This window comes from Dunckerocampus dactyliophorus, chromosome 5, assembly GCF_027744805.1.
Source record: "Dunckerocampus dactyliophorus isolate RoL2022-P2 chromosome 5, RoL_Ddac_1.1, whole genome shotgun sequence".
NCBI lineage: Eukaryota > Metazoa > Chordata > Actinopteri > Syngnathiformes > Syngnathidae > Dunckerocampus > Dunckerocampus dactyliophorus.
The window spans coordinates 12971743-12991749 of NC_072823.1; the positions used below are offsets into that span (position 1 = coordinate 12971743).

At 39.6% G+C, this 20007-nt stretch overlaps 1 protein-coding gene across 2 annotated transcripts in view; it reads right to left on the reverse strand.

Moving 5' to 3' along the window:
* Window positions 1-18467, reverse strand: part of zfpm1 (zinc finger protein, FOG family member 1) — a 112945-nt gene extending 94478 nt beyond the window's left edge. For both annotated transcript variants that reach the window (XM_054775367.1, XM_054775366.1), the window contains exon 1: window positions 17998-18467. In XM_054775367.1, the coding sequence (XP_054631342.1) occupies window positions 17998-18037 (40 nt within the window). In that variant the 5' untranslated portion in view covers window positions 18038-18467. The remainder of the gene's footprint in view (window positions 1-17997) is intronic.
* Between the last annotated feature and the right edge of the window lie 1540 nt (window positions 18468-20007).

Genomic DNA, 20007 nt, shown 5'->3' on the forward strand with positions numbered 1-20007 from the left:
GCTGGGACTCGAGGTACTGTGTTAAACACGAGCCCAATTAGTGATTCTGATGTAAAGTGAGGTCAAGCTCTTGACCTCCCTGTCGCCATGTCTTCAGCTGAGACGCCATCAGATGTCTCTGTGCCACAAAGCAGGGTAATCACAGGGCCCATTTGTGTACCGGTGATGTTTCAGCCCTTCATTGTGGAAACTAAAACCTGTCCCTCACTGGTTTGTGCCTCTCTATTAACAAGAGACTGGGAGCTTATCTGTGTCCACCAGAGTATGCGTGTGTTCTACTAATGGAAAACAATGCAAAGAAATAAAATCCTGTTTAGACGCAAAAAAACAAATATTGTTATAATAAATTATAATTAAAAAAGCTTGCAGGAACAACAACAACAAATACCTCCATGTTCATTTTGGCATGGAAATTTTATCAACCAAACCTCATGAATAATCCACACGGTAATTTCTTTCTTTCTCCCCCTTTTTGTTCTTGGCATTTTGGTGCAATGAGATAAGGGCTAAAAACAACAGAAGGGCTTGCAGAGTGAAAAAGGCAGATAGATAACATTGATATCAACTCCTACACAACAGTCTCTCTGTTATCTGCGCTTTTTATCTTTTTTTTTCTTCCATTCCACTTTCCTTCATTTTCATGCGTCCACTCCCTGTCCTTTGTGGACACAAGGGGAGTAATGCCTTACAAAATTGAGACCTGTTTTTGTGACATAAAGATACCGTTAAAAATGGTTGTAAAAATAATAGTAAATAACCGTGAAATAACAGTGAAACTAACTAACTAACTAAAGTTGTATCTTATTGCAGTATGCACATTAAATTACCAGAAAGCAAAAAAAAGGTAAATACTACTAATATATAATCTAACATTACAACTAATATGTTAAAAATACCTATTACTCACAAAAAAAAAAATCTGTAAAATGAACAAGTACGTACGGTACTATCAAATGATCAGTATTACCCTGCCAAAACACCAACACTACTTGAAAAATCAAAACTTAGGTTTTTAATTGAACGGTTTACATACGTTTCTGGGAAGACTACTTGGACTGAAGCAACATTATTTTTTTTATAGACCATTAAGGCAAATAGATTCTCCGTTCATAATTTTCTTCATGGTAATTTACCATTTAAAAAAACGTTTTAATTGAAAAGTATACGGTCTCGAGTGAAGTAAAATGCACTGTAGGCTACTGTTCTTTTAAGGTGCAGCCATATTTTTACCAGAAAATTTTGGGGACTGGGATACCTTTTTTTTTTTTTTTTTTTTTTTTTTAAATCAGTGTAACTCGATTGTGATTTTCTTCATTAATGTTAAGTGTAATGGGTAGGGATTAGCAGGTGTGATATGTTGTACAGTATATGTAGTAGAAAAAAAACAGCTGAATCTTATTCATAAACACAAAGATTTGTCTGTAGAGGTGGAATAATACAAACATACAAACAGACATACACACAAATATCGTCCTATCCTCAACTGAAAACATAACTGTGAGAATAGGAAACTAAAACCCACTATAAACGTTGCCATGTGTCAAAGAGAAAAGCCTCTCTGACGCTAATCTATCAAGGTCAGCTAGTGTGGCCTGGACAACCAGCGTGTTGTTCCATTCCAACGCTCCCAGCTGGAGAACACAACATCTAACTGGCGTGATGATGGGATGACTGACTCATGATAAGCAGACCAACTATAATTATACAATGACATAACTGTAATGGAAGCCCTCTCGTCATTTTCACCAACTTCACTGAATATAAATGCTCATCTATCAGTTAACGTTTGTTGAAGAGTTAGACACAAGTCTAACCAACTATTATGAACACAGTATGTGTCTTACTTTAGTTACCTACTATTGTTTTGACCTGCAACAATTAATCAATGAATCGATTATCCAATTAATCAACAATTTTGGTATTCAGTTAATCATTTGTTTATTCTAAAATGTAAATATGCTCTGATTTCAGCCTCTCAAATGTGAATATTTTTTCATTTCCGCAGTCATCCGTGCAAGTAGACCTGTGAAAATGTATGAAAATGAACACCCCTGGTTACTCGATTAATCAAAACAACAAGCTTCAGGTTAATCGACGAAGAAAACAGCCCTATTATTGTTGGAAAAACTGGACAATTGTAAACCACTAATGTCAATCACACTTGCAGTATTTATTAGCCACGCTCAATGAAAAAAAATGCATGGACAGTGAGTAAGCCACACGCAGGTACGTTTTTTGGCCACTTGAAGTTTTGGCGAAAACCTTCAAAGAAAAACAAGTCATACAAAAATGGGGCATACAAAAACCAAGGTGTGACTGTACATGGGAATGGCTAATAATTAGTGAAGTGGTACTGCTAGTTTTACTTCGGAATTGATTATAACTCACAATATAATCATTGACAATGACCATTTTCTTCCCAACAATGAAAGAGTCTAGAAGTCACAGTCCTCTACAAAGAAAAAGCTCATCAGTGAGTCAGACATCAACATAAGTTGGGAGGACTAGAGCACCTGCAGGTTTCTAAATAAAATTGCTATCTCCAGACAGTGAGCAATTTGGAGAGCAGGTGTCATTTCACAGCACTGTCTGCCAGCTGGACGGCTCACTGAAAGATGTCAGTCTATGAATGATTCAAATGTTAACTCAGCAAGGATTAACTTCTCGATTTATTTAGCCTTGAGATGACGACATTACCTATTGTGTGTGTGTGTGTGTATGTGAGCATGTGAGAAAGAGAAAGAGAGAGAGAGAGAGAGAGCGAGAGAGAGAGAGGAGAGAGAGAAAGAGAACGAGAAAGAAAGACTGACTCTGTTTTCGTACAGCATTGCACCTAACAAACTAGTCCATATGCCCTGAACTGTATCATTCTGCGAAATTAAGTGTCCAAACAAAGCACCCTACGCGTTGCTGACTTAATGTCCATGTATTTTTTTATATAATAATAACCCACCATGGGGCCAAATAAAGTTGCGAGTGTCAGCACTTTGACAAAGAAGGTCAGAAACACTATTGAATTCAATCTCGACAGAGAGTACGGGATGTCCGGATCAACAATAAATTCCATCCATTCATTATTTCACATTGTTATCTGCATGTGAAAATTATTAATTATTCTGTACAAAATATTTATATGTTAAATTGGGTTTACATTCATTCCTATGGGAAAAAAATTGCCTTGGTTTTCATTTGTTTCGGTTTTCGTTTAACCTTTTGGGACAAATTAATAACAAAAAACAAGGTACCACTGTAGTTTAAGCCTTTGAATTTGATAGACTGGGGTGGAAATCCCCTGGTTGCTAGAACCACTAGTAGTGTAAACTGGGATCCATTACAAAAAAATGACCTCTTAAAATGTGAATGCCTCACATACTGACGTATTTACATCTTATTTAATTGGTTTGGTTTGGTTTTTATTTGAACATGCATGAAGATTACAATTCTTAATTATTGATGAACAGACTTTTTCATGTAAATACACAATATCATCCCTCCCACCAGGATTATAAAGAGACGGGAATTTCTCCTCCTAAGATAGGGGGAACAAAAGGTGTGAGGAGGAGGAAGGAGGACAGAAGTTCAGTCAGACAGACAGGGCGCTGGAGAGCTAAAGATAAGGGCAGGGAACAGGGTGAGTTCGGGGATAAAAAGCAAATGGGTTAGAGGATTTGGATGGAGGGAGCATATCCATCAGTGATCTTTCCTGGTATCAAAGTGGAGCGATCAGTGATTTAAAAAAAAAAAAAAAAACATCTACCTGGAAATGGCTATAGCTGCAGTTCAGTGGGCTACAAACAGACCAGTGTACCCCCCACCGCCCATCTGTCTGTCCATCTCTATATCTGACTGCCCCCCCCTCCTCTAGCCATTCTTGTTCCATTTATTGTGTCAGGAGACGCCAGTGGCACAAGTTTACTTTGTGTTGCTGGTGCACTGCTTAGGTGTTGTGTGACTCACACATCACAACAGTATATTGACCAGTTGGACACAAAGTTTCTCCAACCAGATGACCATTACCGAATCTGCCATCCCCCCCTCTGACAAGTCTCTGCACTTTATCTCCCTCCTCAAATAACTCCACAATAGAAAAGAAAAATGAAAAGAGTAGGGGTTTTTCTTCTTCCCGCTACACCCACCCCACCCCAAAGAAACATAATTTATCTGTGTATTATCAAGAAAGGCAGACACTTTAATCAGTCAGCTATGAAGTCAGTATTTCCATCCTTATCTGTCGCAGGAGTGGAAATGGAGAGGAGATAGCGTTCTGGAAGCCCATCGGTGGGCAGGAATGATAATGGGGAAAGGGGGGGCAGGGCGAGGCTATTGGACCGCTGTGTCAGCGCTATCTGCACCCATTATCAACGCCCTTATCAGCCCTACCATCAGCCTCGCTGTAATGGGGCCAGTTCAACTTTCCACATTATCATACCGCCAAGACCTGGTTCGCCAAGGCTATGGGTCTGGCTGGAGACAGAGAAAGGGGTGGAGGTGGGGAGTAGATAGATGGAATGAAAGAAAAGGTGATAGAGAAGTGGAGATTGAAGGGGAGAGATGGAGAGAGTTTCAAAATCAGGATTGAGAGGGGAGATTATTTAAAAAGGAGTAGAAAATGAGGAAAAGGATGAAATGATGGAATAGCCCGAGGCAGAGGTGCAGAGGTGACTGGAGTTGCATGATGCTGTAGGGTTTAGAAACCATCATGAAGCAAGCAAAAACATTACAAGCTTTGCAACTTAACCTCTACCAGTGACACCAAGTCACAGCTGGTTGTTGTGTCTACAAACCTGGGGAGTGTTTACAGTTTGACAGCCTGGCACTGTATGCTATCGAGTTAGATCAACACACCCACAATAAATGATATCATTAAAAGAAATAATTACAATTGCACTTGAAATCCATCAACCCCCAAATTACATTTCTTTTCAAAATGTATCAACTTCGCCAAGAAAAAAAAGTGACACTGTAATATACGATGTATTGAGCTATTTAAATTGTTTGTTTTTTTTAGTTTAATGACAACTGCTCCAGATGAATAGAATGAGAAAATTATATTAAAAATTATTGCTAAGAAAATTGTTGTGCAATGCTCCTCATCGGTTGGCCAAAATAACCTAAAGATTGGATAAATCTGAGCTAGATAGAATAGCGACCTCAAGCACACCTCCAAGGCATTGCTGAGGAAGGTGATGGACTGGCCAAGTACTGGTACGGCCCCAAACCTGAACATGACGATGGAGGAGCGCAAGGTGTCTATCATCCACCAGCTCCGTGATGTCATCATGGATTTCAGTAACAACCAGTGCAGCTGTGGTGAATTCCATGTCCAAGGGATAACAATGGTGCTCACACAAAATATTGACACTTTGGGACTGCTTGGACATGTTCAGCATGAGTTGTACGCACTTGTGTTACTAATGTTACTAATGGCTATTAAAGCTCTACACTGACTACTGTAAGTTATATTCAAGTTTAATTTCTATAGTATTGTCCCTTGGGAAAATATAATAAAATGCTTGCTGAATATGCTTTTTGTGCTCACCTTTGTGCACTATGGTTTAAATTGGACAATTTTATTTGATCCCTGAAATTACAGAGGATTTATTTTTTCCGCAGATAACACATCAGTCACTCTAAGTTTGTAATACGTGAAAATACAAGTAAGATGTTGATCCGAAATATCAACATCAAGATAGCAGGAGGGTTTGGTGGGATAGAAGCAAGCCGTGTGTTAAAAATTGCTCTGGGATTTTCACTATTCGCTTGTAGGCTTGGAACGTAACCCTCGCTTAGTCTTTTATTTTCCACAGAGCTCCTTTGCGATTAATTAGGTACACATTTATAAAGGAGGCACTGACTTAACAAGATAGTTGGGATTTTTTTCATGAAGTTGTATGACATCCCCATCAACGGTGACTTACCCACTACTTAGTTCCATGAGCGGCATTCTGGTCGGATTTTGGTGAGGAGGAACGTCAATTAAGTAAAGAGTTTGGGTTCTCAAAACAATATGCCTTCAAAATAGTAACACATTTGCATAACAAAACCGTTGCTAACAAATATGTCAGACCTCTCAGTCGCTCAGCGCTATTTCCTCTCTGTTTGTATTACTACGCACTCTCGCCTGTCCATTGTTGTGTATGTGTTCCTCAGTGGATCCACACAAACACCCACACCCACACACAACGGACAGGCGAGAGCTTTGACTTTTTTGTTAGCAACCGTTTTGTGATGCATATGTGTTGCTCTTTTGAACGCATATTGTTCTGAAATTTCTTATAAATCATTAATTGCCAAAAACGTTTGTTCAGTTGTTACTGAGGGTGCAGTTGGTCAGCCCATAAAGTGGAATGAAGTACCAGGAAGTTAAAGGTTTCCAACCCTGCAGATATGCTGGTCTGCTTTTCAGCACGGTCGAGGTACCTTTGAGCAAGGCACTGAAGCGTGTGAACTCAGCGTGTGAAGTGTAAACTGCTTCTTTTTGTGCAGGAGGGTTGTCTAAAGTGTGGCCAGGGAAACATTCGGGCCCCACGGCTTGTTTCTTATTGGCCTGTGGCACAATGTAGAAATAAAATTAAACAAACAAAAAAAACATTTGAAAAATAGGGCAAAAGGCAAATTGTGAAGACAAAACATTAGATACTAATAACTAATAACACAAAAGTATTGTCATGAAATAAATACGCAACATTTTTCTTTTCCAACTTTTAAAAGATACTGTATATGAAAATATCCAAGATGCCCTGATGGAAAATGTTTGGACACCCCTGGTGTACAATAATGCATGAGCAATTGTGTTTACAAAGTCATTTTCCTCAGGCATTAATTAAGTGTATATTTTTCTACTGGCTTTTACTGTCATCTTTGACAGTACCTACTTCTAATTTTGAATCATAGTGTGCTTTAACAGATAAGTTGATCATGAGCATAATATGCTATAATCTGCAATTATAAAAAGATGTAAATTACTAGGTTTTGTCTTTTTGTTTTTTATTATTTTAGACAGTTGAAGATTATTACAGCCCAAAACATACTTTACTGGCACTATGGTTATCTTGCTGTTACACACACAAACACTTATGCACAAAGACACACACGCACAAAATAAACAGAATAATGCTTGCCCATAGTGCACAAACTGACACTCGGGAGGGGTGGTGACTTGTAATGGCTTTTATTAGTCTAGCAAATGTAATCCAGGAGATAAACAGTTTTAAAAGGACAAGTTATTTATAGCTTTTATCATCCTCTGTTGGCAGCCAGACGTAACTGCAACAACTTACTGAGCTTCCTGAGGTCTTGCGTGTAGCTGGTGAAAGATGTCACCAAACAAGTACACAAGAGTGTGCCTTTGAAATGTGTTTATTAAACATAATGTTGCTTATGTAGTCGGATATACATGTACTTTTGTTACAGGTGATCTAAGGGAAAGGTTCAGTCAGTTTATAGAGAGAGATAGCAAGAGGTGCCACTGGTCTAGCGTTCCCCTGTTAAAGTGGTTCCCAGCGGCACCCTCCAGCATCTCGTTTTTCTCTTCCCATTGTCTACTGTATAATGCTGAGTCACCCTTATCAGCTTCTTGCCTCCTAACCTCCCAATTTCCTTCTTCTATCACATCCTCTCATTTGCTCTTGCCCTCTTCGTCTGGACCTGAAATGTAACTGTACTGTAAACTCTGCATTTGCACTCTTCACAGTTCCTGTCCTTTTTATCAACACTGTATAAGTGTACTAGGGGTGGGAATCTATGGCCACCTCACGATGCGATGCGATTACGATTCAGAGGGCTGCAATGCGATGATAAAACGATTATCGATGTATCTCGAAGCATCTTTTTTTGTGATCAATAGTTGCAGGCTTTTCATGCATCATTTTTTTCTATATATAATTTCTTTTTACTTACTGTGTACTACTAAAACAAAGCATACTTGTAATGATCCACAATTCAAATAAACATGAAACAGATTAATTTACTTCCATTATCTTTTTTTAATACGACCAGAAATCCTTTGCAACAAAAGTTGCGATTGACTCTGTGATTCGCTTCGTCTTTTCCGAGTTGGGTGGAAAATTAGCTATCAGTTCTTTGGTTGGCAGCAGCTTCAGCTGGCTGTTTTTCCTCCTGGTTCAGGTAGAAACGTGCCATGTGGTTTCTCATATTTGTCGTGTTCCCAATATATTTTAAGCTTGTATGATAAAGCTTGCATATTGTCTGGCTCTTGTCCAGCTCATTTTTACCTTCAACTATGCAAAAGCCAAAGTGCTTCCAGACTCTCGCTTTAAATCCAACGGGTGGTGGTCGGAGGTTATGCTCAGCCGTTTTGGTAGCGTCACTTAGGTGCACCACCATAAACTGTCCGGGCAGCCCTTCCGCTTTCCGTCTTTTTGTTCCATTTTTTTTGCTCCATCATCATCATCATCAATTATTGACATTTATGAATCGATTAATAAATCGGCAACGTCCACATCGTAAAGCATCTAAGAATTCATTATTTCCCCCACCCCATGTTTATATATTATTACGTAGAACCAGTGCTGTCAAAGGTAGCACGTTATTAACGGGTTAACAGAAAGTTCCTTTAACGGCATTATTTTTTTTGAGACGCAATTAATGTGCGCACGTCCTGTTTGACCCTTGGCCGATGCCGTCGTACCGTGTAGCTACAAGTTGGAGCAAATATTGAGCAGAAATGGAGAAAGAAAGGGGTATTTTGATTGGGAATTTTAGCTTCAAAGCCCTGGCAGATGGCTCTCGCAACAAGACCAAAGTTATTTGTATCTACTGTCGCTGTGATTGGAATTATCACGGGCTACGTCGTCATTGACTTGCCAGAGAGAAGCGGAAGGGTACTGGAGCACTAACGGTATTTTTTAAAATTGACATTTATACAGTGGTACGGCATACGAGTATCCCAACTAACCATGTTTTTTTTTTTAGAAGCAAGCCGTCTCTGGGATGATTTTTTTGCTTGGAACTGCGAGCTAAAATTTGGGTCCAAGATGCAAGTTAACGGCAGGTATAGCCGAGGACAGCTATGTGGAGGCTTCTGTCAGTTCAGCGCTAGCAGTGCTAGCATTAACTAGAATTAGCAGTGCACTAGCTCGTCTTCCTCACTGACTCATGAGCGGCACAGTATGTTTTAGCGTGCATGTTTGACCATACCTGCGCCCAACAATACGGTGCGCCTTATGTATGTGTTAAATACAGAAATAGCACCTGTAACTGAGACTGCGCCTTTTAATACGCCTTATGGTCGTGAAAATACGATATGCACATTAGCACTCAATAAAGTAATCAAATCTTACCTTTATGCTTTCCCACATTGTATCCGCATTTGGAACCAAATGTGAGTTGAAAGAAAAAGGGTAAAAATACAGTCATAGTAGACGACATCATCTATACTAAAATGAAAATTAAAATTTACAAAAAAAGTATAAATAAATCGCATAATTATAGAAAATCAAATGAATAAATAACATTTTTGGGAAATAAAACATAATGCATTTGAAAGAAGACCATTAAATATTTTACCTGCCAAAAAAAGGATGCAGCTGCACAAAGGTCAATAGGTGTCAAAAAGATATTTTTTCTCTCACTCTGTCATAAAAGGAGGCTATGATTATTATCTATTCAACTCCTTTCTGCTGTTTTATACTATTCTATGGATAATAGGCATTTTCAAGAGGCTACTTTATGGCTACTGCATGTATTTTTAATGTTCAAGATAACTCTTGTGCATGCATGCGTACATAAGTGAAGCCAAAAATGCTGGCTAGGTTTTACTGGAGCAAAGCGATCATCACAGAACGTCATCCTTTCAATGCCACTGGGGGGTCTTGTCGATTGGTGTGCGTGTGTGTACATTTCTCTTATCCAACCACATCTGAGTGTCCAGAGTCATTCTGACCAGAGCTCAGAAGCATGTAACCCCAACAGCTGCCCCGTAAACAGACAGCCGCTAAAGCATGGCTACTTTAGCCAATAGAGCCAACACAACAAAACTATCATGCATTGGTGACATTTAAAACCTTGCAGGTGGACAAACATTAGAATGTCTTTTCCTCTATCGATCAGAAAGCAAACTGATGTGGTCCAAGGACTGTTGGGATTCGTGGGTTGCTCAGGTCAAACATCCACTGCGTCTTGTACTGTATATCAGCTAAGATCTAAGTCCTCACAAAGCTCCCTGGGAAGAGCTGGCCGAGTTGCAATTACTGCTTGAGCAAATAGTTTGGACGTAGATTAGGCTACTGTTAGTGAGGCAATGTTTTCTTTCCTCCCTCGTCTGTGGAGCTGTCAGCACCAAGGTCAGGGGTGAAAGCGTTTACAACAGCATAGAATTGGGGGACCATAATTCAACATGCCTTTCCCTAGGTAAATGGCAGGAAAAGGTAATAACTCATCTGCACACCGAGTACAAATGGTGTTTCCTCTGCAAACCTGCCAACTTCCCCCTTCAGTGTATTTGACCCAATGCACGTGTGCCCACACATGCATGCACTTGCTGGCTATGCTCAGATAGATGCAAAGGAAACATACAGTATACTGTACATACACTATTAATGCATCAATAAAAAGGTGCTGTTAACAACTGGCTCAAGATTACATTTTTCAACCAATAAATATAAGATTACCAGCACCAGATGGCATATGTTACCAATAGTGGTTTAAAAGAACAGATTTGACCAAAAAAAAGTGTCTATTTTTCACAATTAGAAATTAAATTGCGTAAAAATGTGTTGGCCACTTCAATTTGGTCCGGGTTTGTTTTCGTTTCATCCCCAAAACACTCAGCTATATCGTAGGTTATTAAGAGCAATACAGTCAAGGAAAAAATGATTAGACCACCCTTGTTTCTTCCGTTTATTGATCGATTTTAATCCCTGGTACAACTAAAAGGTACATTTGTTTCAAAATCAGTTTTTGAATGAATAGCTATAGCATTGTACTGTCAAATAAAAAGTTTACTTTTCTGAGCTGTTTTTGTTGTCATTGTTATATTTGTCTAAACAAAGACACCTTTAGTTGTATCAGGCATTAAAATAAACAAGAAACTGAAGAAATGAGGGTGGTCTAATCATTTTTCCATGACTGTATATCCATAATAACAGCATCGCCATACCAAGATATTATCATTATTGTGAGCCATGTATCGCATGTCGTACCGTGAGGTAACTTGAAATTCCCAGCCCTAGTTTTACTACAGAATTGTCCAAATGTTCCAATGGATTAGGTATGAGAAATTACATTAAAAAACATTAAATTGTTCTAGGGCTGTCTTAGAATAGTCGACTATTCGATTCGTCAGAGTGTGATTCTACTATGAATCTCCCATCGAATCATATGAAAATGACTGTACCATTCTGACTACATGGGGTACCCACGGCTGCAGCTGAGCATACATTGTCACACAGAATGTCTTTCTTTTTCTTATACAGTAAATAACCTACCTATAACCTTAAAATAACCTATAACCTTAACACAAATTGAGCCTCATTTGTGTTATTAAAGAATTTAAAATGACGTGTGTGCTTAACAGAAGACCGATATTTATGCAAGATTGCAGCACGTGCACAAAGAGAAGCCCAGCATCTCTTCCAGATTTGCAGTTTTGTAGTTATTTTGTTCATATCGGGTCTGGTTTAACATCTTACACTCGACAAGCGCTTTTGGACATTGGATTTCGCAGTGGCAACATTTTTGTCACAGATCATCAACTCATCTCTGAGAGCTCCACAGTATCGAAGTCTACACGCGCCACCCAGCCAGGCGGAAGTGCCTGCAAGCGGCGTCGAGAAAATCAACAAAGACGAGGAAGGCGAGGAGGAATGCGAGAAATCACCAAACAAGCACACCGCACAGACTCTCCTTACCGAGCATTTTTCTTGCTAATGTGCGGCCTCTCGTGAGTAAAATGGACGTTACGATTCCACATTACCCACAGTAAGAGACCTTTGGACTGCAATGTCATAATTTTCAGCTATATGATTAAACAGAGGAGGACTGTGCATCTATGGGAACTGCTGCTTTCTGTTACTAAATAAATAAAAGGTACTGTTGTTGCACACCTATGATGTTAAGTTGTTTATGTGAGCGCTTTAGCCTTTTTCTTGGGGGGCGGGGGGGGGGGGGGGGGGGGGGGACAGAATTCTTGCTGGTTGATGAGGGGATCAAAAACTTACTTCCCCCACAGTACATCCACAACAGAGGCCAACCTGTGCAGCCTTACTTCTTGTGTTAACCTGTTTGTACGATTTTGTCAAACTCCACAGTGCAAAAAGAATGAGCATGTATGTTATGCAGTTGCAATTGACTTCAGCCGTCTCAAGCAAGAACTATCTGATCATGTGAATTCATAGCGTCCAACACTCAATCGCACACCATCTAGCTTCTTTAATATCTGCCAGTGGAATCAAACCGAATGTGAGGCATGCTGCTGATGGAGCAAATTTCCTCATACCCCCACCCCCTGTAACACGCTCCACCACCCCCCACTTCACACTTTCTCTCTTATGATTTCTATATAGAAAAGAGGATTTAAAAGGAAAACTCATCACGGAGATAAGCAGGCCTCAAACACAAAAAAATCCCCAACATGTCAGCTGGAATGAGTACTAAATGTTAATAATTTTATTTAAATTAATCAATTGCTATGCTTGCTAGAGAGTGTAGAGAGAGAAATTGGAGGAAAGGAGAGCTTTGGGGGTTTGAATGAATGAGAAAGGACTGAAGGAGAAAAGAAGTGTATTCACACCTATCATCTAATTATCCAACAACATTAATCCCATTACGGCTGGAACTGATTGCCATGGTCCAGACCCTGGTTGCTCCTGCAGAGGCCTGTTGTTATTGCGGTGGAGCCTCGGCTCCTGCCTGCTCTGGCCAGATAACAACTTTAATCATGCTTGGCAATCTCTATCTGCACCGGAGATCAGGCCCAGCGGCTTATCGCAAGTTCACATCAAGCTAAAAGCAGAACAAAGAAAAAAAAACACAAGGGAACACCACCAAGGCCCTCTTGTGTGTGTGTGTGTGTGTGTGTGTGTGTGTGTGTGTGTGTGTCTGTGGGTGTGCGTGTGTGTGTGTGTGTAATTTAGATGTGCTTAAGTATTTCAATTCAATTTTGCTTACAAAGAAGTAATTCATTTCTCAATTACGCATCCATGAAACAATTACATGACCCAAGCACTGACAAACTGATAACACAGCAACACATTCCTTCCACAAAGCGAGGCCACAATCTACAGGAAAAAAGAACTTCGTCACTTTCCAAGTAGAAACCTCATTTGTAAAATTATGACATTGCAATAAAAGTAGAGCCAAACAAAAAAAGAGGTTGGCTTCGAGATTTCCTTGTCTGTGATCTGCAGGCACCCAGGTTTGCTTTAGGATGTAGTCGGCAGCATATTATTCATGTTGACCTCGGAGCTTCAGCACTGATGTCACAGAAACTGGGCTTTCTCACACACAGACACACACATCCAATCAGCATTGTGGATCTGCTTGCTGTTATCTATCTATCATCAGCAGGCCTCCTTATCAGCCCTCAAACATCTTCCACAGAAGGGTGGGGGACAGCCGAGCAGGCTGCTCTGCCATTAAAAACACACAACAACACATTCATCTACTGGCTTTGTAATCTGCCCCCCCCCCAACTATGTCCACTCCTCTGCATCTCATCTCTTTTATCACCCAGCTCTGCCTTTCTCTTCTTTACTTATCTGGAGATACACCCCCAGCCAATCGCAAATAAAACTAATGACAACAGCGTGAGAATGCAGGAAGAATGGCACGCAACAGCTAGATGTAATTAATGTGACCTCTAATCTCCATCTTTCCTTCTTTCTGCCCTACCTCCCATCTCTTTCTCTCTTCTGCTTGCTGTTATCAGTAGCAGTGATCACTGCCGTGTTTTATCATGTCTCCCATCTCAACTGCCAAAATATAAGCCCAGGGATCCAGTGATCCAGTGGGTTGCCTGCCTCCCTCCCTCCCTCCCACCTTCCCTTCCTTCTATCTCTTCATCAAGGAGAGGAGCCTTATCAAGCTGAAAGATCTCCAACTGCAGGGGAGGATGACGCACAAAAAGGCACAGACAAATATCTTGCTGCTTCACAAACACCCTCTTCTTCTATTGGCCTCCAGAATCCCTGAAACCTAATGTACCATTGGCGGTTGTACTATGTTGTCCTATTATGTACCATAGTTGGGGCACTGTTGATTGTTTGGTGGCTTTAACAAAAGCAATTTAGAGTGCATTCAAGAGTGCAACAGAAAAAAAAACTGTAAAAATTTGTACACCACATGTTGAGCTTGGGTGTTGAGCAATGGGAACACGTGACTCTTGATAAGATGCACACAAAATATGATACATTAGTTTGTAACATAACTTTGTACAGAACCTTAACCTAAGTTTGAACACAATGCACAAGAAAACCATAATTAATTTTGCAGTCACCGTTTTAAATAACATTGTCAGATTCTTTACAGCTACACAAGTGTAAAAATAAATTGGAATGTAATACCAATATCCATTCATCTAATTTCTATACCACTTGAAACCTATCCCAGCTGCAGACTGGTCGTCAATCACAGGACACATCAAAACAACCATTCATTCTATTAACATTCTTACCTATAACTCATAAAAAGGGTGCAACTTAACTGTCACACAAGTGCAAAATGTCTATAGTGCAAGTATATACTGTATGTATAGCAGGTAGTAATTCTGGAACTAGTTCTAGCAGCAAGATTAGTGGTCAACGCCACTGTCTGGACTTTACCATCTCCTCCCTCGTTGCCCGTTCCCCACACTCAGACTGACTACAGACAATCAAAACTGCATAATCTCTGGACAGTTGTGAAAGAATCTGAAAAAATAAGCCATTTAAGACATAGATACAACTTGTGCTCGTGTGTGTCGCAGTAAATGTGTTCCAGCGCTAATAGGGAAGCAAAATGGGTGGCGGACAGGAAGTGACGTTGGGGTTTCAGTGTTGACTTTTAGCTCTTCATGGGTTATAGCTGCAACAGTAGCAGATGTTATTGTTATGCAGCGGTACATGTTGCGTATTTGCATATTTACAATCCGAAATTCTAGACTACGAATATACTGAGCTAGCTTGTTGCTCGTTGATGAGATCTCACTCTCCCAAAAATATCATCATCTGCAGAAAAAAACAATATTAATAAATTAAATAATAATAAATAAAACTAACAAAAAAAGACAAAAAAACAATTAAAACAAAATGGACTGTCTTTTTTTTGTTGTTGTTGTTTTAGCAAAAATTGCACTTAAATAAAAATCACAATCAATCACAATATTTCTGATTTTGAATCTGTGTCACTTTCATTCTTATCCGAATATTGACAAAAAAAAACGCACAAATAACCCAGAAATACTCTGAAGTTCACATTAGTGTGTCAATGCAGACGTCAGCTCATTTGCATATACACTTCCTTGATTCACTTTTAGTAACATGTGCGGAATACGCTGTTTATGTGTCATGGGGTGTAATGTTTTGTCAGAGTTTGGTCAAAGTACATGTCTAGGACGCAACAAAATGTGTTTGACGCACAATGAGGTGTTATACTTGGGGAATCCCTGAAACCAGCCTGTTTGTAGACAGAGAGGAGGAAAACAAACACACATGCACACGTCAACATATCCAGGTTGGCAAAATTATCGACTTTTTATTTATCGTGCGATTAATTGATTTATTTATTATCATGACAGGCCTAACTATGGGTGACACGAGACCCTCAGTTCGCGAGACAAGACGATACACGAGATTGGGTCTACAAGAATGAGACAAAACATTTTTATTATTATTCATTCTAATTATATTTTAACATTACTTTGGATAGATTGGATTAGATTTATTGGTCCCCAGGGTGGAATTCCTCTTCACTGACTATAAGAACTGAAATTTGTCAAGCGTATTTATCATTGCAATTGTCAAAAGCTTTTAAATAAAATAAATTAAACAAACAACACAATAAATCAAAACAAACAAAAAAAAGACAAAAAAAACCCCAATGAAAATAAAATGGACTCTAAGTCTCTTATAGCAAAACTTGCACTTAAATAAAACATCACAATCATAACCAAAAAAAATAAAAATAGACCCTGTCTTTGTTGAGAAAAAAACACTCTAATAAAAGCTACACACAACAATAAAAACAATAAATAAAATGGAATCTCAAATCTCACAGAGTGAATCCTCTTGTCATCCAGCCTCTTTGGTAGAGGAGAGGAGGAAAACCAACACGCATGCACATGTCAATGTATCGAGGCCGGCAAAATTATCAAGTTTTTTTTTTTTTTTTTACATTTATTTATTGATTATCGTGACAGGCCTACCAACACCTCTGCAGTAGTTGGACCCCTCATAACCCATATGAACAAAGCCCTTATCACTCTTCACTCTTTCCTATCAAAATGTCTACCAAGCCACAAGAGAGTCACGGGGATGAGAGGCTGGCTGTCCTCGACTACATCCAGGCCTGGTGCACTGGGAAGCATGGCGGACCAAAAGCACTGATAAAGATGGCCATGACACCCCTGAGATGCGCACACGTGCTCTCTCTCAGTCTCTTATTGTCACTCATACACACAAAGTCTAGCCAGCGTTTATCAGCTGCTGGGTTTGGAGTACATCTCTAGGCCGCACCGCTTGCTGTACTGTACTGCTGGGAGTTTGCAGCCAATAACCTTGTATGTATATGAAAATAAGCCTGAAAAATCAGGAAGTTTTGATAATACTTGCATCATGTCCTCAATAGCAACTGAGTGGAAACGACCAAATGTGTACATCAGTTTCAACAAATATAATTCCCTTCGGCTTCTTGCACTTATTCAAGTATTGTTGTTATTGCATTATAAAAGTTGAAAAACGTGTGGCTCTTAGCACGTAATCCTTGTGACGCCAAACAATTAACGTATCAGTGCTAGTTTACAAAGATCCTAATGACTGTTCCTTTTCCCCATCAACCTGCCCAAAGGTTCAATATTGTCTAGTCCTAAGATTCTTATAGCTCCTTATCCAAAGCATGAGACTGGCTCGGATAGACACTTGTGGCAGTATGATCTTGTTTTGCACATAGTTCAACTACAATGTTGCAGGCAATTATTTATGCAGTCTTGAATAAGAAGAGGAATCCTGGCGGGCTAAAGATAGTTTGCTCACTGCTTACATTTTCTAATAAACTGACCTGCTGGTGAAAGATTTACATTTGCTGTTCAAAGTTCCTTCATGGAATAATACAAACTTTTCATCACCATAAAAAGAAAAAATGCAAACAAACCCTAATATCCACTAATGAGTTAAATGGATAAATGTACCAAAATATTTACTTGTAAGGAGCTATCGGGAGGACAGATCAGCCTATCTGGACGCCCCATCTCTGGAAATACAAAGACAAGTGAAAAGCCAGGGGGAAAATGCACTGGCGGCCTCGACGCTGCCTCAGAAAGAAAACAAATAAAAAAAGATCCAATTTTAATCTTTATCAGGGCTCACATCGGATCGCTGCTTTATCTCTGTTCACATCTGCTTTCTCATACAACACTGACGTTCACAACAGAATTAAACAGGAAGTCTCGGCCACAGTTTTAGTTGTCAATGGAATGGACACGCAAGTCTTTTGATGAGAAATGTATTTTCTTTTTCAGCCTTGGCAGGAAAAACAAGGGAGTGGCGCTAAAATAACTTTTATTCAAGTGTACTTTTAGAATTGATTTGGAGACAGTGCCACGTGAAAATATATTAGACATCTGTGTCAGATCGCCTAATGCACAAAAAGCAGGAGGTTGTGTCTTTAGATAATATAGCGTCTCATAAAAGCATGCTACTGTTGAAAAAGTCACTCATTACAGTTGGACTTTGTCCTACTTATTAACTTTTTAGGATGCGGCGGCTTCTCAGAAGTGAATCTTGTCAATCTGCGCAAAACTTTGACTCAAAAGAAGAAATCAACAAACATGTGAGTCTTACTTACGCTTTATCTGCCGGGGTTTGCTCTGCTTTCTCCTGGACATGGTGACTTTTCCTGGGACCAGGAGCCCAGTCGGACGGGCTGAGCGGCAGAGCAGCGTGCTAAATCTTCTCAGTTCGGCTTGATTCGGTTCTAGTGCTGCGACTCGTCACTCGGGTCCGAGAGGAAAACTCTACATGACCCGCCTGCACTTTGATATCTTCAGCCACGACAGCTTCCTACCTGTGGCTGAGTCCCTTGGCTGTCCGTCCAAACGTGTCCACGTCTCGCCTTGTCTCCGCTTTGCTGCTAACGTTAGTCCACGTTATTCCGCGTCCCAGCAGTAAAGGAGGGCAATGGAATATTAACAGTTCTGCGGAGACTGGTCTAATGTTGCTTTCTTTCCGTGTGTCGTCTCACGGGTCCGCCGTTTGCCCGCCTGTGCCGTCTCTGAAGCTGGAAGCCACTATCCTACATCCGCACAAACAGTCAAGTCGGCGTACTCTCGACCCTCCTCTTTTGTGACGCAATACACCTTGCTCCTCTCTTATTGGTTCAAATGTCCTAAACGTAAACATTTAATAACAAATTATTTTTATTTAGAAGTGACTTATGTTTATGTTCTATAATGCAACTATAAGTGTTATTTTGCAAATTATTATTGAACATCTCGGCCTCATCCGTTGAATGATTAAATTCGTTATCATTTCATCATGCTCCCTGATTAAAATAATTAAAATTCTAAGGTTGTTTGTTTGAATAAACCTCTTTGCTTTCATTTAATTGTATATTATGATATGTTTATCAGTTGATATATAACCCCAGCACGTACAATAAACACTCATATGGGGTCATCGCCAACAAACCGTTTCAAGAGTGGTTTTATTAGTCTTTTTTTTAAACATTCTTTGCCCCCATCTAGCGGTTAGTTTTTAAACTACCAATGTTGAAGTCAAACGCAGAGCACATTTTCCAACTCTCGGGCTCCCCTTGTCTTTCATGTATTAATTTATTCCCAACAGTCGTAGCGTGTCTCTTGGCTGCACTGCTTTCAGTCACTCAAAGTTACCAGTACGCCTGAACGTATCATTACATAATTGATCTTTTTGTTCCAACACAAAGAAATTGGGAGACAGACAACTTCATAGTTCTGTGTGCGTTATATCAACAAATCAGTGAGTTGATGTATATTTTATATATATGGGGAAGTGAAATGCAGGTTTTTTTTCAACCAAAAAATATAAGAGCACCACGACTGGCTAGTTATGTTACCGGTAGTGGTTTAAAAGAACAGATTGAACCAAAAAGTGGATGTATCCTTCACAATTCCGAAATAAACTGCATACAAATTGTCGGGCAATTCAATTTGGGCCAAATAAGATGACTGGCGTTCATAGCTGTCACGCATGTGCTTAATTTATCGCACACATACACAAGCAGTCTCAGAAAAGAGACCAACAATTTGTCATCATGCTGTTGTCATGATAAGTTATACATTCAGTGATAGTTAATGTTAGTAGCTAAACTTTGTCAAATCGCTACCATTAGCAAGCAACAAACATAACTACGTGGGGAGCCGCTTACATGCTCGGGGTACTGAGAAGGCGGAATATAATGTTTGAAGCATGTTTGAAAGTTAGCGCCCTTTGGGCAGCCACTTAACAGTTGTAACCAGTCCCATTAAGTTTTAGGTAAATTAAGAGTTAGTTAAAAGCCCAGAAGAAAAACAGCAATTGTGATATACAGTCATTCCGATTCGAACATCGCTCTCTTGCGTTTTTTCAAAAATGCATTAATTAATAAATGGTCGCTGTTTTGTGGTTGGCTATTGCCTATTACTAGTGAATAAAATATTGAAAGACAAGTCATATGTAGTATTCTGGTCACTAGGCGTCAGTAATGTTCCATTGACGAGACATTAGTTTACATTACATTACCTTCATGATGCATGTGACCTTAATGAGTCAGCCATGGCATGTCCGACATGATGGAGTGAAAAAAAATTATCCTCCCTTTCCGTGTGGAAGTGGTAAG